The 19,848-nt window shown below is 29.6% G+C and overlaps 1 protein-coding gene across 1 annotated transcript in view; it reads right to left on the reverse strand.

Moving 5' to 3' along the window:
• The window catches only part of LOC124355603, a 100,955-nt gene that overhangs the window by 14,008 nt on the left and 67,099 nt on the right, over window positions 1–19,848 (reverse strand). Inside the window, 6 exon segments of the mRNA XM_046806766.1 lie at window positions 16,051–16,159; window positions 17,298–17,438; window positions 17,701–17,855; window positions 18,525–18,592; window positions 18,784–18,835; window positions 19,127–19,192. Of these exon segments, the coding sequence (XP_046662722.1) occupies window positions 16,051–16,159; window positions 17,298–17,438; window positions 17,701–17,855; window positions 18,525–18,592; window positions 18,784–18,835; window positions 19,127–19,192 (591 nt within the window).

Raw genomic sequence — 19,848 nt, forward strand, 5'->3', positions numbered from 1 at the left:
GTTAAACAAGATGATAAATCTCATTATGTTTTGATAACCGATTTAAATAAGCTTGTTTCTTCGCAGTTGTCTAAACATAAAGAAAGAAAATTTTTGTGTAGAAGATGTTTAAGGCCATTTTTACAAATCTGGAGATTTAACAGATCATTTAGAAATTTGTAAAAATCATGAAGTTTGTAAGCCAATTATGCCATTTCCAGGTCAAACAACTAAATTTTACTAATTATCAAAAGAAATTTAACCATCCGTACGTAATTTATATGGACTTTGAGAGCATATTAGAAAAAATTCCGACATGCAAGAACAATCCACAAAGATTCGACTACAACCAAGATTCAGTTCAAGGCACATTCCTTATGGTTTTACTCTATATTTAGTGTCGAATGTGACCAATCGCATGTACAAACCGATATGTTATCGTGCCAAAAATGAAGAAGATTTGAAAAACGTCCCGACAAAATTGTTTGAAGAACTCAATAAATTATCGAAATACATAGCGAAAAAATATAATTCTAAGAACATGAAAACCTATGAAATTGACAGAAGAAGAAGAAATTTTTTTCGTATCAAAATTCAAAAACGTTTGTCATATCTGTGAATGGTCTGCTTATGATGTTGGGGTCAATTCAGTATGGTTTTACTCCTGATAGTTGGAAAGATAAGAGTTATAATAAAGTGAGAGATCATTGTCATTTAACCGGCAAGTTTCGAGGCGCAGCTCATGCATGTTGCAATCTAAATTTGAAATTTCCTCAGAATATTCCCGTTTCTGCCACAATATGTCAAATTACGATACTCATTTGTACATAAAAGAATTGGCTAAACAATATGGAAATGTTGATTTGATTGCAAACAACCGATGAAAAATATATAAAATTATTCTGTAAATTCTGGATATGGCTATGAATTCGAAGGTGATAAGCCAAGAAAATTCATCAAGTTTTCGTTTGTAGACACGTTCAGATTCATGGCCTCGTCTATAGAAAAGTTAGCTAAAAATCTAAAGAGAGAAGACTTCAAACATACAAATCATTTTATACAGGATGGACTGAATGAAATTATAGAAAGACAGCCAAATGACGAAGAAGAAATCTTTAAAATTCTATCTGGAAAAGGCATATTTCCTTACGAATTATCGATAGTATTGAAAAACTTGATTACACAGAACAGCTGAAAATTCAAGATTTTCTATTCACTTTTGGACAGACGAGAGCATATCTGAGAAAAGATTATCAACACTACTTGAGCGTTTGGAACAAATTAAAAGAGAAAAATCTTGGAAATTACTCTGATTTGTACAACATTCAAGATGTTTTATTGCTTGCTGATATATTCGAAAATTTCAGAAATATTTGCTTAAATTGCTATAAACTTGATCCGGCACATTATCTAACAGCTCCAAGTCTCGCATGGGATGCTATGTTAAAATTAACGAAAAATAGAATTACAATTGATTAGTGATTATAATATGTATTTGATGATGAAAAAAAGGCATTCGTGGAGGTATTTCTCAATGTATTAAGCGATATGTTAAAGCAAATAACAAATATTTGAAAGATTTCGATAAGACTAAACCTGAAAACTATCTGTTGTACGTCGATGCAAACAACCTTTTATGGTTACGGTCTTATGCAAAATTTACCATATGGTTGATATCAAGTGGATGAATCCTAAAACATATACAAAAGAAGAGTGGAAAGAAGCAATTTTGGAACTCACTGGCGACGAAGATTATGGCTATATTCTTGAAGTCGATCTAGAAAATCCAACAAATTTACACGACGAACATCACAAGGATTTACCTCTTGCTCCAGAACATTTTAAAAACAAACTTTGCACAACTCTACTGGATAAACTGAATACGTTGTTCATATCGAGAAATTTGAGTTCTATTTGGAACAAGGTATGATTTTGAAACATGTGAATAGAGTTATTGCATTCGATCAGAAGCCTTTTATGAAAGAATACATTGATTTTAACACAAACATGAGAACCAAAGCTACAAGCGACTTTGAAAAGGACTTTTATAAGCTGATGAACAACTCAGTTTTTGGAAAATCTATGGAAAATGTGAGAAACAGATGTGATATTAAAGCTTGGAAATGAAGAAATTTTCAATGAAACAAGCTAAGAAAACAAATTTCAAATGCTTTTAACATCTTTGACGACAACTGTATAGCGAGTCACATGTACAAACAAAAGGTTAAATTTAACAAACCGATTTACATAGGATTTTCAGTTCTCGACCTCTCAAAATTGCTAATGTACGAGTTTTATTACAACAAATTAAAGAAGTTTGATCCAGATTTGAATCTGTGTTACATGGATACAGACAGTTATTTTCTAGAATTGAAACGAGATCCTTTTAAAATTATTAAAGAAAATATAGATGACTTTGATACAAGTGATTATCCAAAAGATCATGAATGTTTCACTACTAAAAATAAGAAGGTAATAGGGAAATTCAAAGATGAGTTAAATAGCGAAGTTTTAGAAGAATTTTGTGGATTGAGATCGAAAATGTACTCGTACAAATATCTAGACAAAAAATCCAAGTAAGATGCAAAGGGATTAAGAGAAGCGTTGTAAATAAAACAATAAAATATCGAAAACTTGAAGAAATGTTTGTTCGAGAGATAAAGAAGAAATTTAGAGAGATGACAGTAATCAAAAGCTACAAACATGAGTTGTACACTGTTACCCATAAACAAGCTGGCACTGAACGCTAAAGATGATAAGAGAATTGTCCTAGAAAATAAGATCGATCCAGTACCGTATGGCTATAAATCTGATATATTAGACGAATTAAATAAACTTGGAAACTTTTGATATGTAAATGGAAGATGATTTAATTCACTGTCACAAGTGTAAAAAGAAAACGAAAAATATAGATTCAAAAATCGTTCAAAACTCAAAATGGATTGTATAGAATTGCTGCAAAATGTTCAAAATGTAAGACAAATAAGAGTAAATTTATAAAGAATCCTTATGAAAAACAAGTAAAGAAAGAATCTAAGAATAAGGAAGAAATCGAGATTGAAGCTAGAGAAAATTCATGCACCGGTACGAATAAAAAGTTTAAAAAGAGAAAAAATTATAACATTAGGAATTGACGATTTTATGGGCAGCAGATTTAGTTATAATGTCTAACTATTCAGATCAAAATGATGGATTTAAGTATATGTTAAATGTTATTGATACTTTCTCAAAAATATGCTTGGTCAAGAGCTATCAAAAGAAAAAACGGTAAAGATGTTTCAAAAGCCTTCGAAGATATAGTAAAAGACGCGATAAAGATCAATCACAAACCGCCAAATCTACTTCATACAGATAAGGGTTTAGAGTTTTAAAAATAAAGAATTTAACGAAGTTTTGAGAAAATACAACATTAAGATTTATCATACTGAAAACGAAGAGAAATCAAGTATTGTAGAGCGAGATATAACAGAACTCAAAATGAGAGAATGAAAGTAATTTTTTTTGAGATTAATAAAAACTTTAAATGGATCGATATTCTTCAAGAAATCGTAAAAAGAAATATAACGATACTGTTCATAGCACAATCAAAATGAAACCGAAAGACGTAGATAAGGATGCAGAAAAGGAGTTATTTAGAGACCGATTCAAGTATGTTCCACCTGAAAATTCACACGAAAACTAAATTTAAAGTCAATGATCATGTAAGGAAATTGTTAGTAAAAACAAACATTTTCGAACAAATATAAGAACAATTGGTCCAAGAGAAATCTTTTGTGATTTATCAAATTAATAACACAGATCCTGTAACTTTATAGTATAAAAGATTTTAAATAATGAAGAAATAACCGGAAAGTTTTATGAATCATGAATTGAAGAAGTCAAAACTGTAATATAAAATTTTCTATATATAAATGTGCGCATCAAAAGAAATGTACAAAGTGCAAAGAATATTTAAAGATTTAAATGAATTTATTATAAAGATAAAAATAGGAAAGATGAATGCATTATAATTGCAAAGATTGTGAAAGGGAATATCATTAAAAGAATTATATGATAAAATAGAAAAATTAACTTTGGAAGATAAAGAATGTCTTAAATGTAAGAAAAAAAAAACTAAAAAAATTTCAGAGTTTAAATAGTGATCACTATAGTAGAGATAAGAAAGACTCATTATTGTAAAGATTGTGTAAAGAAGAAATCACCATAGATTATATTATGAAGATACTCAATGTGAATGTGGAAGAACTATAAAATTGGTTAAATAATTAATCAAAAACATTTACAAACCAAATATCATAAGTTAAGAGTTTAACATTTTCATCGATGTAATAATTTGTTGTTCTATATAAATGGAGTCCTCAAAGAAATGTACAAAGTGTCCAAGAAGAGAATAGAAGAAAAGACTGTTATTGTAAGGAATTATATGATAAAATGAACAAATTAACTTTTAGAAAGAGAAAAAGTGTTACTTTTTGTAAAGAAATTAAAGAAAATATTTCTGAATTTAATAACTGGCAGTATAGTAAAGATAGACAAAGATGCTTTTTGCAAAGATTGTGCTACAAAAAATTTTCAGCGAAAGTATATAAAACGAAATGCCTTGTGAATATGAAAAAAAAATTCTACGATGGTTACCTAGTTATGCTGCTAAACATTTACAAACAAAATATAATAAATCGAGAGTTTTTAGTAAAAATTTAGAAACATTTTCATCGTGTAATTTAGAAAGAGAATTCTATAAATCAGTCGAGATTTCTGCCATAAATTTTGTAGTAAAAATGAATTTCCGTTGTATAAAATAATTCAAAGATTCTTTAAATTTGGTTGTAGAGATTTATACTATTTGGATCTCCTTGTCTTAATAAAATTTCCATTTTTCTGGGTAATCAATTTCAAGTTCTTTCAATCTTTTCGGTATTTCTTTCTTTTGAGCTCTGATAACGTAATAAGGATATTCCCACATGTGATTCTTCTTAATTAAATACAAAAACATGGATGTAATTTTTTTCTTAGCAAAATTCTTTACAAACAAGGTCTGGTTTCATTAAGATTCTTCATTTTACATCTTTGTTTTGCGATTATTTCCGTTTTGATTTCATCTTTAATTTGCAAGTGTTTAACTTCGTCCTCTAAATATTTAATCTTGTTTTCAAGTTTGTACACAACCAAATTTTACGAATACTTGGCAAAACTTCTTCTAAAACCCAATCTGGTTTGAAACATTTCTGCTATCTTCGTTTTTGATTTCATTATTAAAGAATATATGCCAAGGTTCATTAATGAAAATATCTTGTTTTTTTGAAAGTTTGAAGGTAAGAACGATTCGTTCCCCCCTTCTGAATCTATGTTATCGTAGCTTTATTTATATTTGTCTTTAACGTGATCTCTAATCGCTTTCAATCGTATTTTTAAAATTCCCCAATATTTCTGCAATATATTTTGCTTTAAACCAAAATTCATTATTTTCGTCAACAAATGTTAAAATTTCTTTATTATTGAATTTGAGTAGATTCACAACTGAACTCCATTTAGATAGAAAAGAAATTTAACTAGTAATTTTTATTTAGAGAATAAAGGCTAGATTCATTAATGAAAATAGTGTCAGGATGAAGATTTTGAAAGGGTCTATGGCATAGACTCTTGTAATTTATATATTTAAAGTTGTTTTTCTTGAAAATTTGAAGGTAAGCTATTCAATAGCTCCCCTTGATTCATCATTCTTTCGACAATCTTAAATAAATTGTTGTTTTACTCTCCATTATTTTTAATAAATTTCCACCTCAGAGTCTTGAATAGTCAGAACGATTTTTTTGAATTCTATTTAATATTTTTTCTAATTGGAATATAATCGATTTCATTTGGTTTTTCACTGATTTTTGATCCATAAGCAACATTTGGGAAAAAAGTGCACAAAATTTCAGATTCTTTGTGTAAATGTTCGGTATGATTTTCAAAACTAGGTTCAACGAGGATTGCAGTGCACTTCAATTACATCGAACGGTCTAAATTTTGGCGTTTTATTTCCTAAATATACCTGATTTGGCTCAATAGTTTCTTGAACAAACCCTAATAAATCTACTATATTGCTGAAAACATTATTCTTACTGGTGATTTTATTTGAATTTTTATTAGAGAGATAATTTTTTTGCATTTCAAACTTGTTTTTCGTCAAAGTTTTAAAGATTTATCTGATTGTTTGAATGTTTTTTCCAGATAATTTTTAAGGGAATTTTTTATTTGATCGAAGGTATAATATCCTTTGTTTAAACCATAATATTTTGTTATGTTCTTCTCACTAAATCCTATGCAATAAAGGAGAACTTTTCACTAATATTTATTACAAAATTGTCAGAATAAAAACCGCTTAAACCGATAAAATAATTTGATTCTTCCTCTAAGTGTATAGGATGTTCCAAGTTTAAAACTAATTTAGAGCTTTCTGAAGTCAACTTGAACAGCTTCATTTTCGCAAGCGTTGCTTCAAGATGAAAATCTTCTATTTAAATGGAGAAATTTTTAAAGCAAAAAGATCAGATAAAACTTCAAACGTTTGAAGAAAATAAGAAAGATCAACCAATCAGATTGTTAATTGTTGGTTCAAGTGGATGTGGAAAAACAACTTTATTATTGAATTTTAATCTACAATAGGTTGATTCCTTATTCCAATTTGTATGTTTTTAGTAAATCTTTAGAACAAAGAACGCCTATAAAAAATTACAAGAAAGATTTGAAAAATATTGAGAAAAACTTAAACAAAAAAAATCATCACATTTTTTATAATGCTTCTTGAGGACATAGTTCCGTTAAGCGAATGTAAACCCAATTCGTTAATCGTTTTTGATGATTGTATTTTGGAAAATCAAGACGTTATTAAAGAATATTTCGTAATGTCTCGTCACAAAAACATATCTTGTATCTATCTTTCTCAATGCTTTTCAAAGGTTGATAACAAGTTATAAGAAATAATTTGAATATGTTGTGTGTGTTTTAAGCAAGATGATCACTATTCGAGAAAGATTTATAACAATTATGTGGGATCTGATATGAGTTTTTAACCACTTTATTGAGTTATGTGATAAAATTTGGAAGGAAGACTACGGAATTTTTTAACTAATTAATCTAACTTTGAAGCCTAAAAATGGCAAATATTTGAATAAATTTTCCAATATAAACGTGTGATAATCTAGTTGTTTTCATGTTTTTACGTTCACGTTCCACGTTCACGTTCATGTTTCACGTTCATGTTTCACGTTCACGTTTTTACGTTCCACGTTTCGTGTTTCTCGTTTCGTGTTTCACGTTTTCCACGTTCCACGTTCACGTTTTACGTTCCGTGTTCTCGTTTCCACGTTCCACGTTCACGTTTTACGTTCCGTGTTCTCGTTTTCGTGTTCACGTTTCCACGTTCCACGTTCACGTTTTACGTTCCGTGTTTCACGTTTTTCGTGTTCTCGTTTTCCACGTTTCGTGTTCACGTTTCCACGTTCCACGTTCACGTTTTACGTTCCGTGTTCACGTTTCGTGTTCTCGTTTCCACGTTTCCACGTTTACGTTTCAAAATTTTCCTAAATAAATGGCGAACGTAACTTCAGAAGAAGCAAAAAAAAACTTGATCAAATAGAAAAGAAATTAATCAAAAGAATTTAAAGAAACAGATTCGAATTGATGAAAAAGAACAAGAATTTATTCAAAAAATTAATCAACCTGTAACATCTGCAATAAAAAATGTTGAGGGCAAAATTGAAAATGTTTTAAGCGATAATCAAAATTTGATGAATTTGGTTCCAGTTGTACGACAATTTGCCGATATTTCGATACCAGAATCTGAGTTTGAATTGCCAAAAATTACCATCTTCAACACCATTTATGACCTCATATCATTGAAGACTCTACCATAGTTGAACCAATAAGTCCTGGAACAACGGATATAATAATTGGTGAAATTGGGTTAAAAAATTTCTTCCTAGAGCAAAGGATGATTAAATTTGGTTTGTATTGGGACAGAAAAAAGAAAAGTTTATATGATTGGAAATTTACCCGTTAATTTTGAACATAATGATATAATTATTGAAGATAAAACATATGAAGGAACTCAAGGTTTATGGAGATTATTAACAGGCACTGATGTTCCAAAAGACGGTTTATATTCTGAAGAAGACTTGAAAAAAGTATACTGAAATTTTATGGAAATCTGATTCAATTTACAAAAATAATGATCCATCAACTAAGAAACCAAAGTCAAGTAAAAGGTAAAAAATATCTCAATTTTGATTAAACCAATTTGGGAAAAACGAAATCGAAGGATCAGGTGTGAGAAAATACAGTGATAATAAGATTGAGTACAGATATATCGACGATTTGACAAAACTCGATGGAATTATTAAATTATATTTATGCTCAAGAGAAGGCTGGAAACAACAATTTTTTGAACGAAAAGAAAGCGATTAAAGATTTTATTTCGAACAAACTTGATGAAATGATTGAAAAACCTGATGGAATTAAAATATTTAAAACGAGTTTTGCCGCAATAAGTTCATCTATGATTGAGGGTAGCGGACTTTTGAATGATTTTTATCAACAATTTACCTCTTTGAATTACACGTACCAACTTATCAGTATCTGGGGCCTGGCACAAAACTCGAAAAAAGACTAAAAAGAGGAGATACTGGTTATAAATAAATTAGATCAAGCTGCTATGGAACACGATATTTTTTATGCAAAACATAGAGACACAAATTCCAGACATATCGCAGATAAAGTTTTGCAAGATAAGGCAATGGATAGATTTTTATCAAAAGATGCTAGTTTTAGGTGAAAAGATTTGTTGCGCTTCCAACAGCTGGAGCAATGTTTTTGAAGAGAAAACTAGGAATGGGAATCGAAGAGAACTTGAAATTTTTAACTATATAAATGGAGGTGAATGTAAATTTCAGCAAAAATCAGAAAGGAAAAAATAAAATCCGCTTTTAAGAAGAAAAATACCCGTTAGTATTCAATTTAAAAATAGATCAACTAAAAAATGGCGAAGATAAGATATTTTTAACAAATAGACAATACAATAAACTCGAAAAAACATAAGAAAAACAATAAAGGGAACCAGAATAGAATTTTCTTATAATCAGTTGAAAGAACTTAAAAATGGTGGACTTTTGAAAGATTTATTAGATTTTGGAGAAAATATTCCAGTTGTTTAAAAATGTTGTTCCTTATGTTCGTAAAGCTGCTCCAATCGTTTAAAAAGGATGTGATTCCTATTGTTCGAAACATTTTAATTGGTTAGATAAAGAGTTGGAAGATGTTACAGGATCTGGATTAGATGAAAAAACTTTTGAATTACGTGAAATCAAACATTGAAAAAAAAATTTAAACCTTTAACATTCGGGGAATTGGAAGAAATCTGCAAAAATATTAAACATTTTAGAGGAATCTTCATGAGAGATACATTACCTGAAAAAAGTTAAGAAATTTGAATGTGGAATTGTGAATTTAGACTCGATTATGGGAAGTGGTAAACGCATTGGATTTGTTATTATATAAAAATGATAAGAATGCATTGTTATTTTGATTCGTATGGAAGAATTGAAGGACAAACCACCTATAGAATTGATTAAATATTTGAAAAAATCAAGCGTCCTACTACAATGATTCTCAGATTCAAGACTATAAAGATCCCCCAATTTGTGGTCATTTATGTGTTTTTGTTTTGAATGAACTGAGTACTGGTAAAGATTTTTAAAGAAGTTGTTAACAAATTATTACTTAATAAATATGGATTCACAAAATATTTTTGACGTATTTGGAACACAAATTATTCAAAATGTAGATAATAGTTTGAATTTTGATAGATTTGAGAAATGAGTTTGATAACAAGTTAGAAAATTTATTACAAAAACCTTCCAGATTCAGATATGTTTGCTGTCGAGATTGAAGATTTTTAAAGCAGAATATGATAACAAACTTGCAAATTTCATGAGTTCAAATGAAGTTGCTGATAAATAAAAACATTGGAAAAAGAAGTTGATGATCTGGTGTAAAAAAAATTATTTACCAATTTAATGTCTCACATCGAAAAAGCTGATGAAATTACTGAAAGCGATCAAAGTTGAAAAGAATTATGTTAGTTTTGGCTAATAAGAAAAGAATTGTCGGTGTTCGACCTGGTATTGACAAACATGATGTTGTTGTTAAAGAACAAATTTTAAAACCTCTAAAATTATCAGAAAAACATCGATATTGTTGATTTACATGATCCGAAATGTTAAAAATGCCTTAGATTTTAAAAGGAAAAAGAATTTAGCGGTGTTAGTAAAGGAATTAATCCATTTGATGTTGTTGTAATGATTCAATTAGAAGATCCTATTAAAATGTTTTAATGAACTAAAAACAAAATTATGAGAATCATAAACAGCATGTTAAAGATTTTACAACAGAAGTCTATGACAAGTTAGAAGCCAGAAATAGAAGATCAGTAGACGATGTTGGTGAATTACTTGATAAAGTAAATAAACTAGAAGAAAAACTTTAATACATATAAAAATAGTGTTAATGTATTAGTTGGTGAAGTAATTAACAAAATTCTGGAAGATTTTGGATACACATTTCAATGAGAAAAAATAAACTTTTTTGAAGATTTTGGTACAACACGTTTAAATGAGCAAATAACACATAATAATGAATTACTTAAAAGTATAAGATGATCGATACTCTTTATATCTCGATAAAGTAAATAAACTAGAAGAAAACTTTAATTAAAATTTAAAGAAGATGTCGATAAAACTTTTGAAAACATCGACAAACAGATTTTAATGGAGTAGGTGGTTTACGATGACTAATTTTCCTTATATAAATGGCGCCTCATATATTGTGTGAGATGTAAAGAGAAAACTGCCACAAACGATATAAAATACTATGCAAACATTAACGGAGTATAAAAGAATTTCGGGAAAATTGTGCTGAATGTAACTCAAAAAAGAGCCAATTTATAAAAAACTTGATTTTGAAATTTTTTCTTAATAAATAGAGATGGCGGGACATCTACAGTGCATTTCGATCTTTTATCTTTTTATCATGCAACACGAAAGAGATTTGAAAAAAGAACATTGGGATGACATTTCTCAAAAATATGAATTATCCGAAGATATGATGAGATTATACGTAAAACAAATGAATTGGTATAACATTGCTAAATATCAAACTCTGTCCCCAGAGTTCATTCAAGAAAATATACATTATCAATTAAAAGATCATATGTCTGTTCTTTGTCTCTATCAACACTTGAGTATAAAGTTTTTGGATGAAAATAAAGATACAGTTGATTGGAACAATATTATAGATAGCGGTTTACTATCCTGTGGCAAATTTTATTGAATATGTGACCGAGATCGCAAAATTTAAGGAAGAGAATCCTGAATATGACCGAAGTAGATCATTAAAAATGACTCTAAATCTTTTTAATTATTTTACTAAAATTTATATCTTTTCTTATAAAAACGTACATTAGATCGATGAAAAAATGATACACGATGTTTAAAATTTTCTAAATTTTCTCTTATTAAATGGCGGACTACAGAAAATATGCTAGTGATATTGAAAGGGCGGAGTTTAAAAATTTCTATCCAATTAGTAAACAACATTTGAATGAACCGAATAAAAGAACTGAGTTTAATATTGATTTTGGAGATAACTTTTGCTCGTCTAACTTCCAGTTTTATATTTTACTGGAACTTTAACAAAACAAGATGGTCAAGCATATCTTTGGAACTGATAATGTTAGATTAATCGATAATTTATACCGTTTTTTATTTTCTAAGATTGAAGTAAGAAAACACAATAAAATTGATAGAAGAAGTCGATAACTGTGGCCAATTAAGCACAATTAAAGGAACTATTTCGTATTCAAAAAGTGATGTTATTTTCTCAAACTTCTAATGGCTTTGAATCAGATTTTAAATTTGGTGTTTTTGAAGCAGCTGGAAATTTATCTCATATTTGGATTAGGATTTTTTGAAAATGTTACTATTCCGATCTATAAAGGAGGATTTTTATCTAAGTTTTATAAGAGCAGAAGACGATGATGTGATTCTGAAGACTGCAACTGGAAATGTTATGCCTGTTGATGGAAAAATAACAATTACAGATTTTTTTATTAGAGTTCCAATGATTGATTATAAAACCACGAGTAAAATTAGGTTGATTGATGAAATTACAAAAAGTCAAAAACATTATGTTTAATTTTCTAGATTGGCAATGTATTGAACAAAAAGGTATTTCCGGAACAACTTATTCGTTCGATATTACAAATATTTATAGAAATATCTTCAATCCCCAAGTTCGTTATCATTGGTTTTCAAACAGGTAGACAGAATAATCAAGAAAAAAATCCTTCAAAGTTTGATAGTTTTGGATGTAAAAAAATATCAGAGAGTAAAATTGAACGGTTCTTATTATCCAGATGAATTACAAAACTTAAACATTTCAGGAGGTCTTTTTCAGAATCATGTATCAGATGTATCAAGATTTTAAGAAAGTTTACTGTAATAATAAGGAAATGTATTACAATCCTAAAGAATTTTTTTAGCGAATAGACCTATTTATGTCATTGATACAACAAAGAGTATGACAAATTATTTCTGGTTCAAAGAACGATATAATTATCAATATGGATTTTTTCAAAAAGCTGTTACAAACTCGACATGTTATGTGGTTGTGGTTTCTGAGAGAAATTTTTAGCCTATGATGTGATTAAGAACGATATTAGAGAAATTCAGTAAAATTCACGTTATTTTCACTATTATTCATCGGATAATTTTTAAAACTTTACAGAATTGTTTAAAGGACATTGATATAAGTATTCATTTTTAATTTCAAAAGAATATCTTAAAAAATGGGGATGATATTAAACAAAAAACTATTCCAAGGTCATCTTAAGGGTTGGACCGGAAGTTAATGATTTTAAAAAATACTTTAATATTTACTGATCTAATATACCAAATTTCAGCAAAAAAGCTCCAATAGTTCTCGAGATATAAGAGTTTTAAGATAAGGGATGATTGGGGTAGTTTTTTGAAAATTTTGTTATTTTCATGAAATTTTAAGTTGAACTCGCTTGTTTTTGAAGTTTCAGATTTTTCTGATAATTTTTTTTTATTTTTTATGAATAATTAAGAAATAGGGGATGATTTCACCCTTATGGATAAGTTAAGTCGAAAGAGTTAAGTATTTACTATATGTGTACCAAATTTCATTAAAATCGGTTGAGTGGTTTTTGAAATATAAAATTATTAATAAATTTGTAAACTAGCAATCCTAATTGAACAACTTATATAGCAGAGATATAGCTTATAACTTTCGAGACTCTCCGTAGCTCAGTTGGTAAAGACGCTTGCCTTCAAAGCCTGAGGTTCTGGGTTCAAATCCCAGAGCTTCAGGCGCGCTTTTTATTGAGGAAGACATGGTTGTCGTTCAGTGGTTGGGGACAAGTCTTTTACACGATGGCCATAGTGTAATGACTATAGAACAAGCCGAGTAATGACAACTGTGGTTGGCGCGCCATTTGCTTCCTCACCCTTTCCACTTCATTCCTTAATTCCTTTCTCTTCCTTAATTCGTACATTCCTTCTCTTCCTTAATTCGTTCATTACATTCATCATTCACATCATTCATTAATACAACATTACACTTACAAAACACCCGACAACAAATTCCCTAATTGTATCTCTCCATCAACTTCTACACAGTAGTTACCAAAGAAAAAAATGAGACTTGGGAACAAAAAATTCCAGAGTCTAAGACCCGAATTACAGCTCCTAGCCATTAACTTGGTTGGACAGTAGCAGTGCAGGCCAAGTCACTAAACAATAGACACCGTAGAAGTTGAATGTGATGTGATTCCCCATAGCGCAAACACGCACACTAACAACACTACACCAAAGACACAATCATTCATTTTGTCTTTTACAATAATTGATGATGTTCATATTATTCTCTTTCATTCCTTCTAAAAAACTTCAAAAATATACTCTTTTCGCTGATGAAAAATCTCGATTTTCTTCCGGAATAATCTTTGTAATCATAGACAAAATATCCTAAATAGTTGAATAATAAAATAAAATCATTTCTTTTTATCTCGGTAGTTGAAATATAAACATAAACAATTTGCGTTTGAAAAATTTATATCTCGGCAGACTTAGTTCCATAATCTCCATTTATAAAAAAATCTTTTTGTTTAAATGGAAGAGTATAATGCCAACTGTTACAAGTGTTCTAATAGAGGAGAAATTATCGATAAAAGATATTTAGTTTGTAGAGGTTTGTAATTTAATTTTGTAAGAAAGACCAAAACCCTAAGAAATTTCGAAATAAATTAACACATTTGAATAACCTGCTTACAAAATTGCAATATGGAGACAAGAAGCAAACAAAATTTGTTACAGAATTTAGAAAACAGAATAAAAATTTTTACTTATCTCTTGGAACCATATGACAAAATTATTTCCTTTCAAAGAAATACATTAGGTTTGTAGGTATCGATACACACGTTTATTATGAAAAGATATTACCTAATAATCTTTCACTATTTGGATATTGAATTTGATTACGATTTTAAGCCTGAAATCTTTGATGATTTTTATAGTACATTTGGAGAAATTAAACGAAGAACCTCTTGAAAAGAATGCGGTTTTACTCACATTCTCCCCGACTTCTCGAGTGGAAGGTTAGCGAATTTCATTTTTTTTCCGTCTTTAAATTTTTTTCTATTTAAATGGAGTTCTTGAAGGAGTTAAATGATATTGGAGAATGTAAGTTTAAAGAGTATAAGAAGTTGAATGAATTGGAAGAAAGGAAGAAACATAGAATCTTGAATTTGGAGAAAATGAAAGATAAATTCGGGTTTACCAATAATTGCCGAGTTGGAAGATTGTAAAGTACACTTGCCGAACAGATTTTTGACTGTTTTGGATGAGAAAAAGATTAAAGAATTAAACAAAAATGAAAAAATTACACTTGGTTGTTACTGGAAAGAAGACTATTAAAGATAAAGAAATTATAACAATTAACTTTGTAAGAAATAAAGTCTTAACTCTAAAACTTGCAGTCCCTCCCCACGTCATAGTACTGTTTTGATAACCATAGTTGGTGTCTTTCTTCATAGGAATCACATGGAATATTATCTACAGTAATACCTTTTGTTTCACACAAAATGTGGCTATATTCTATAAGAAAAATTCTATAATGCTCTTTAATGAATTGTGTTGATAAATCTTGATACTCACAAAAATTCCTAAGAAATTCATCAATTAAGTCTTGATTATCTTGAAAGAACGTATAATATGGGAAAAAATGTCATAAAAAAACGATGAAAAACTCTCTGTTTGTGTTTATTTTTTACTTTCTTTTCAATATCTTTCGTAATTATATTAAATATATAATCCCTTATTTTTTTCGTTTTTTGTGTGTACACGTGTGCATTTTTCGTTCTTTCTGCAAAAGACTCTAACAAGTTCTTTTAATTTCTGTTTCATTTAAAGACGGTATCAACTGTTGTTGAGAATAAACCGCAATTCACTGAATTCATCTTTGTTTGCACACACTGTTTTAATGCTAGAAATTGTAGAGACTTTGGTGAGTTCATGTTGTTTGGTGACTATTTAGTAGAAAAGTTTTTTATTAAAGTATGTTTTTAGTAAAAATGTTTTAAATTGATTAAATTTTATTAAGATAAATCCTTTTATTCGTAGCAGATTTGACAACATTTTTACAAAGCACAGCTTAAGAAAGTAGAAGCAAACAGCTGTAGATTTGGTTAATTTTTCAATCCACAGAGTAGATAGTAATGTACCGATCGCTTTTGGAGACGAACGACTGTAGATTCGGTTAATTTTTCATTGAGATTTGCTGTGTTATTTCTCAGCTTCCTTTATGGTACATTGAACAGTATTTTACATTGCTTTTCGGTTTGGCTCCGAAAGTGCGCCAGGAACCCCATATTACTATCTACTGGCGTATCTTTACCTTGTAAAATATTTAAAAGAGAAAAAGTACTTGCAGGTGAACAATATAGGTTTAGCTTACCTTGACAGCCACGGGATCACAATCGTAATAAGAGGCGTAAAGCAGCAATCCCACTAGAATTGTCAGCACTTTGACCACAATGTAACCTATACATGCGCAGAGTATGACTCTGAAAAATAACAGTCTTTATCATTATAGATTACAAGCTATTAATTAAGCGTGAACAAGAAAAGTTCGTTACTTATAAGTAGTAAATTAATTTAGCCTTCCAGAGCTTAAAAGTGTTATAGCGTATTGTTTTTATCACGCAATGCTCTGATGAACACTTCTGACATACAGTAAACTAGCCAACATAACCTAAAACATCACTCTCGAACACTATCCTTCATACAGTACGCAACAATCTCAATTGCCTACACTATCTTATTTCTTTCTTTTTTATACTTGGCGTTTTCCATTCCCGCGAGTTTACATGTGATTCTACAAACGAATCTGGCCATTGAGATCCAAGGTGACGCGTGAAATGTGAACTAGATTTAATTGGTGAAAATTGAAATCCATCTACAATGGACCCGAATTAAATTAGTTGGTTGGACTAATTCGGATTATTTACTGAAAAAATGTTTAGTCCAATGTAACTTAACACTTCATTGATTACAACATGTTAGTTATTTCAATGGGATGGTTAAAATCATTGTAGATGAGGCGAAGACCATATTGGAATAAACCTGTGAGTAGTTTTTAAATGTATATCCTCAGACACTCACTACACGGTGACGTGGCATGATGCGACGTACTTAAGGGATATTTTCAACTCAATTTTTATTTTCTGTTTTCTTTGTTAGAAATATTTCTTTCATGCCGCATTGCTTCGATAAATAAACATCCTTTTATTTCGTTGGATATTTGAATATTTGACTAACTACTTGTATTTTGATATAAAAAGACCATAGAATACTTTGTTTGAAGGTTATTTTTGACATGGAAGGATTGTGAAGGAAACAGGATTTTTCCGGACATTTGCCATCGTTCAGTGAAACAAGAAATCAGTAACACTACGTTTCGAGATCTGCAATCTGATCTTTTCTTCAGGCAAAAGAACTAACCTAATACATAATTACAAACTAGGTTAAAATAAACAAAACTTACCAAAGCGTTGTGGCACGCCTAAGTCAGGAATCACAACCATCTAATTAGAATCATTTTAAGAATTCATAAACATAATAATAAATAACGGTGTTAACCTCAGATGGGAGCAGATAACACAGCTTATAAAGAAACTCTCAAAATGACATATCCTTACTTACGCCTTGGCCTCCTTGAAAGTTGCGACAGCTATGAACCTCTGTGAAGATCCTGGATGTAAAGCCACGTAACTAAGCCAAGCAAACGATAATCCAATGGAGACAGACCAGAATGTGGTTCGCTCAAACGGATTGGGATCTAAACTAAAACGGTAGAAATACATTTAAATTAATTGGAAAAACTAAACTTAGTTTTATTACTTTTAACAAAAATAGTATAAACTTAAGTCAACCAAAGTTGGAATAGTTTAAAATTCATATTGCTCCCTTTCTCATTGATCCTGAACACTTCTGATACTCCACCAACCTTAAAAACTCCAGGATGAGGACAAATATTGTTGGACCCAGAGTATTACTTAGTACAATGTTATTTAATATTTATAAAACAACTGACACACTAACTTACTTAAATAACTCAAGTCTGCTCCCTTTCTCATTGATCCTGAATACTTCTGATACTCCACCAACCTTCAAAAACCCCAGGATGAGGACAAAGATTGTTGAACCCAGGGTGAATATACTCTGAAACGTGTCAGTCCAAACAACAGCTTTCAAACCTCCCTGAAAAATATAGACTATTTTACAAATAAATATAACAAGTAATTTTAATTATAGTCAAGTTAAAGCTGCAACAAAACCACGTCAAGTTTGCATTCATGGTAAAACTGTGTAAATTGTCTACATTTTACTTCACCATGATTGACTTATATTAATTGAATGATTTTGAATTACATCATTTTAATTTCTGTAAAGGATTTAGAAGCTTTTCTAATAAAATTATACTACCTAAGGAGATACTTGTCTTAACAAATAAGACTTGTAAACTAATGGGATCATAATTACTTGCTTTTCCATTAAGCAGCTGATTACTATTCAACCTTTAGTGGCTTTAATAAAACAAAAATGGAGCAAATCAATAAAATGAATTACTTAATCAAACTTATAGCTTGTTCAGTTTATCTGTACAGTTTTAAAATAATGATTTGCCTGTTTTAGCAAATCAGTAAATGTTTAGCATTTGCAAACAAATTCTTGTGCTATTAGAGATTATTTGTGGCAAACTTTTAAATAATAAATGGAAATAAAGTAACAACAATGATCCAAAACTGCAACCTTGAGGAATGCCATGTAATTAATAACATTAACAACTTTCTTTATATTTGTGTTCTGCACAATAAGGAATGATGCTTAAATTAACTAAACATTAAATTATTAATTCATAAAACTTACAAACGAAGTATAGAAGACGCACACTAGACTCACTATTGGGGTGATTACATGCACTGACACGCCCGTCACTGTGGAAATAGATCGTGGTGTCAAAACTTGTGAGTATAACCTTTCTCAGATTTATTGGAAAATATACAAGGCTAAATATATAACTAAAGCCAGTATGATTACTTTATTTATCTCATTTAGTAATTTAGTAATAACCATTCTTTATATTTTAGATCTTCCAGCCTGCAAAACAGTTGAAAATAGCAAATACCTTGATTAAATGCAAGTGCAGGTACGTAGATTACTACTGGGATGAAGGTCATCTGAAAATTAAATTTAAAACATTTAAAATAGTTAAATTAGCACAGATATGTTGTAAGCAATTGCATCAACTACAACAAAACATTGGTCATATTGACATTTTTTAATCTAATGATAAAACCAGGAATAACATAACTCCTTTAAAAATCATATTGCACGACATAAAGAAGGTATGTAAGTTAAGGGCGAAATACTTAATTCTATAATTTTGATAATATGAGATTTCATGAAAATATACTTCCAATACATAGTAAAATGCACTTTATTTATGGTTCACAAAACTTACCACTTACCAGAGAAAATGCAAATATCAGAGATGCAAGTGTTCTTGTCGCTTTACTGAACCTTAGCTCAAAATACTGAAACAAAATCAATTTTATCAGAATTTTATCTTTGGAGCTCTACACTATTTTATACTATTGATTGCATTATCATATGTAAGTGAAGATTAACTTTTGTCAGAAATTTAAAACTTTCTATAATGATTGATCAAGGTCTAAAATACGGGTTGTTTGTTTCTATTTACTATTTATAATTAATTTTATCTGTAAAAAGTTATACCAATAACATCGACAGAGAGTGATCTTGACCTAAAACAGCTCAAAAAATATTTATAACGATTTGGGTTATCAGTCACAAAATTTTGAATAAAATTCAAGGATTAAATTGTAATTAACTCTCCAAGTTGGTATAGAAATTTTTTTGATTAGTTATGCCTAAGCAATGCTTAATCATTAACCACCAACTATATCTAAGCCTATGAAATATTATTGGAGTTTTTTAAAATCAAACTCACAGTTAAAAGTCATTTCAAAACAAACTTAATGTCACTTGGTAAACTCGATATAAAAACACTTTTCTGCCAAATTGCCAATCTTTGTATTGCCAATTAAATTTGGAACAAATTTTCTCATTCGAAAATTCTTTTGGCAAAAATATATTAAAATCAAAGTTCTCATCTTGTGCTAAACCCAAACTGTGGGATCTAGTTCAATTCCCGTTATGTTCCAGTTAA

This window comes from Homalodisca vitripennis, chromosome 2 (genome assembly GCF_021130785.1).
Source record: "Homalodisca vitripennis isolate AUS2020 chromosome 2, UT_GWSS_2.1, whole genome shotgun sequence".
Taxonomy (NCBI): domain Eukaryota; kingdom Metazoa; phylum Arthropoda; class Insecta; order Hemiptera; family Cicadellidae; genus Homalodisca; species Homalodisca vitripennis.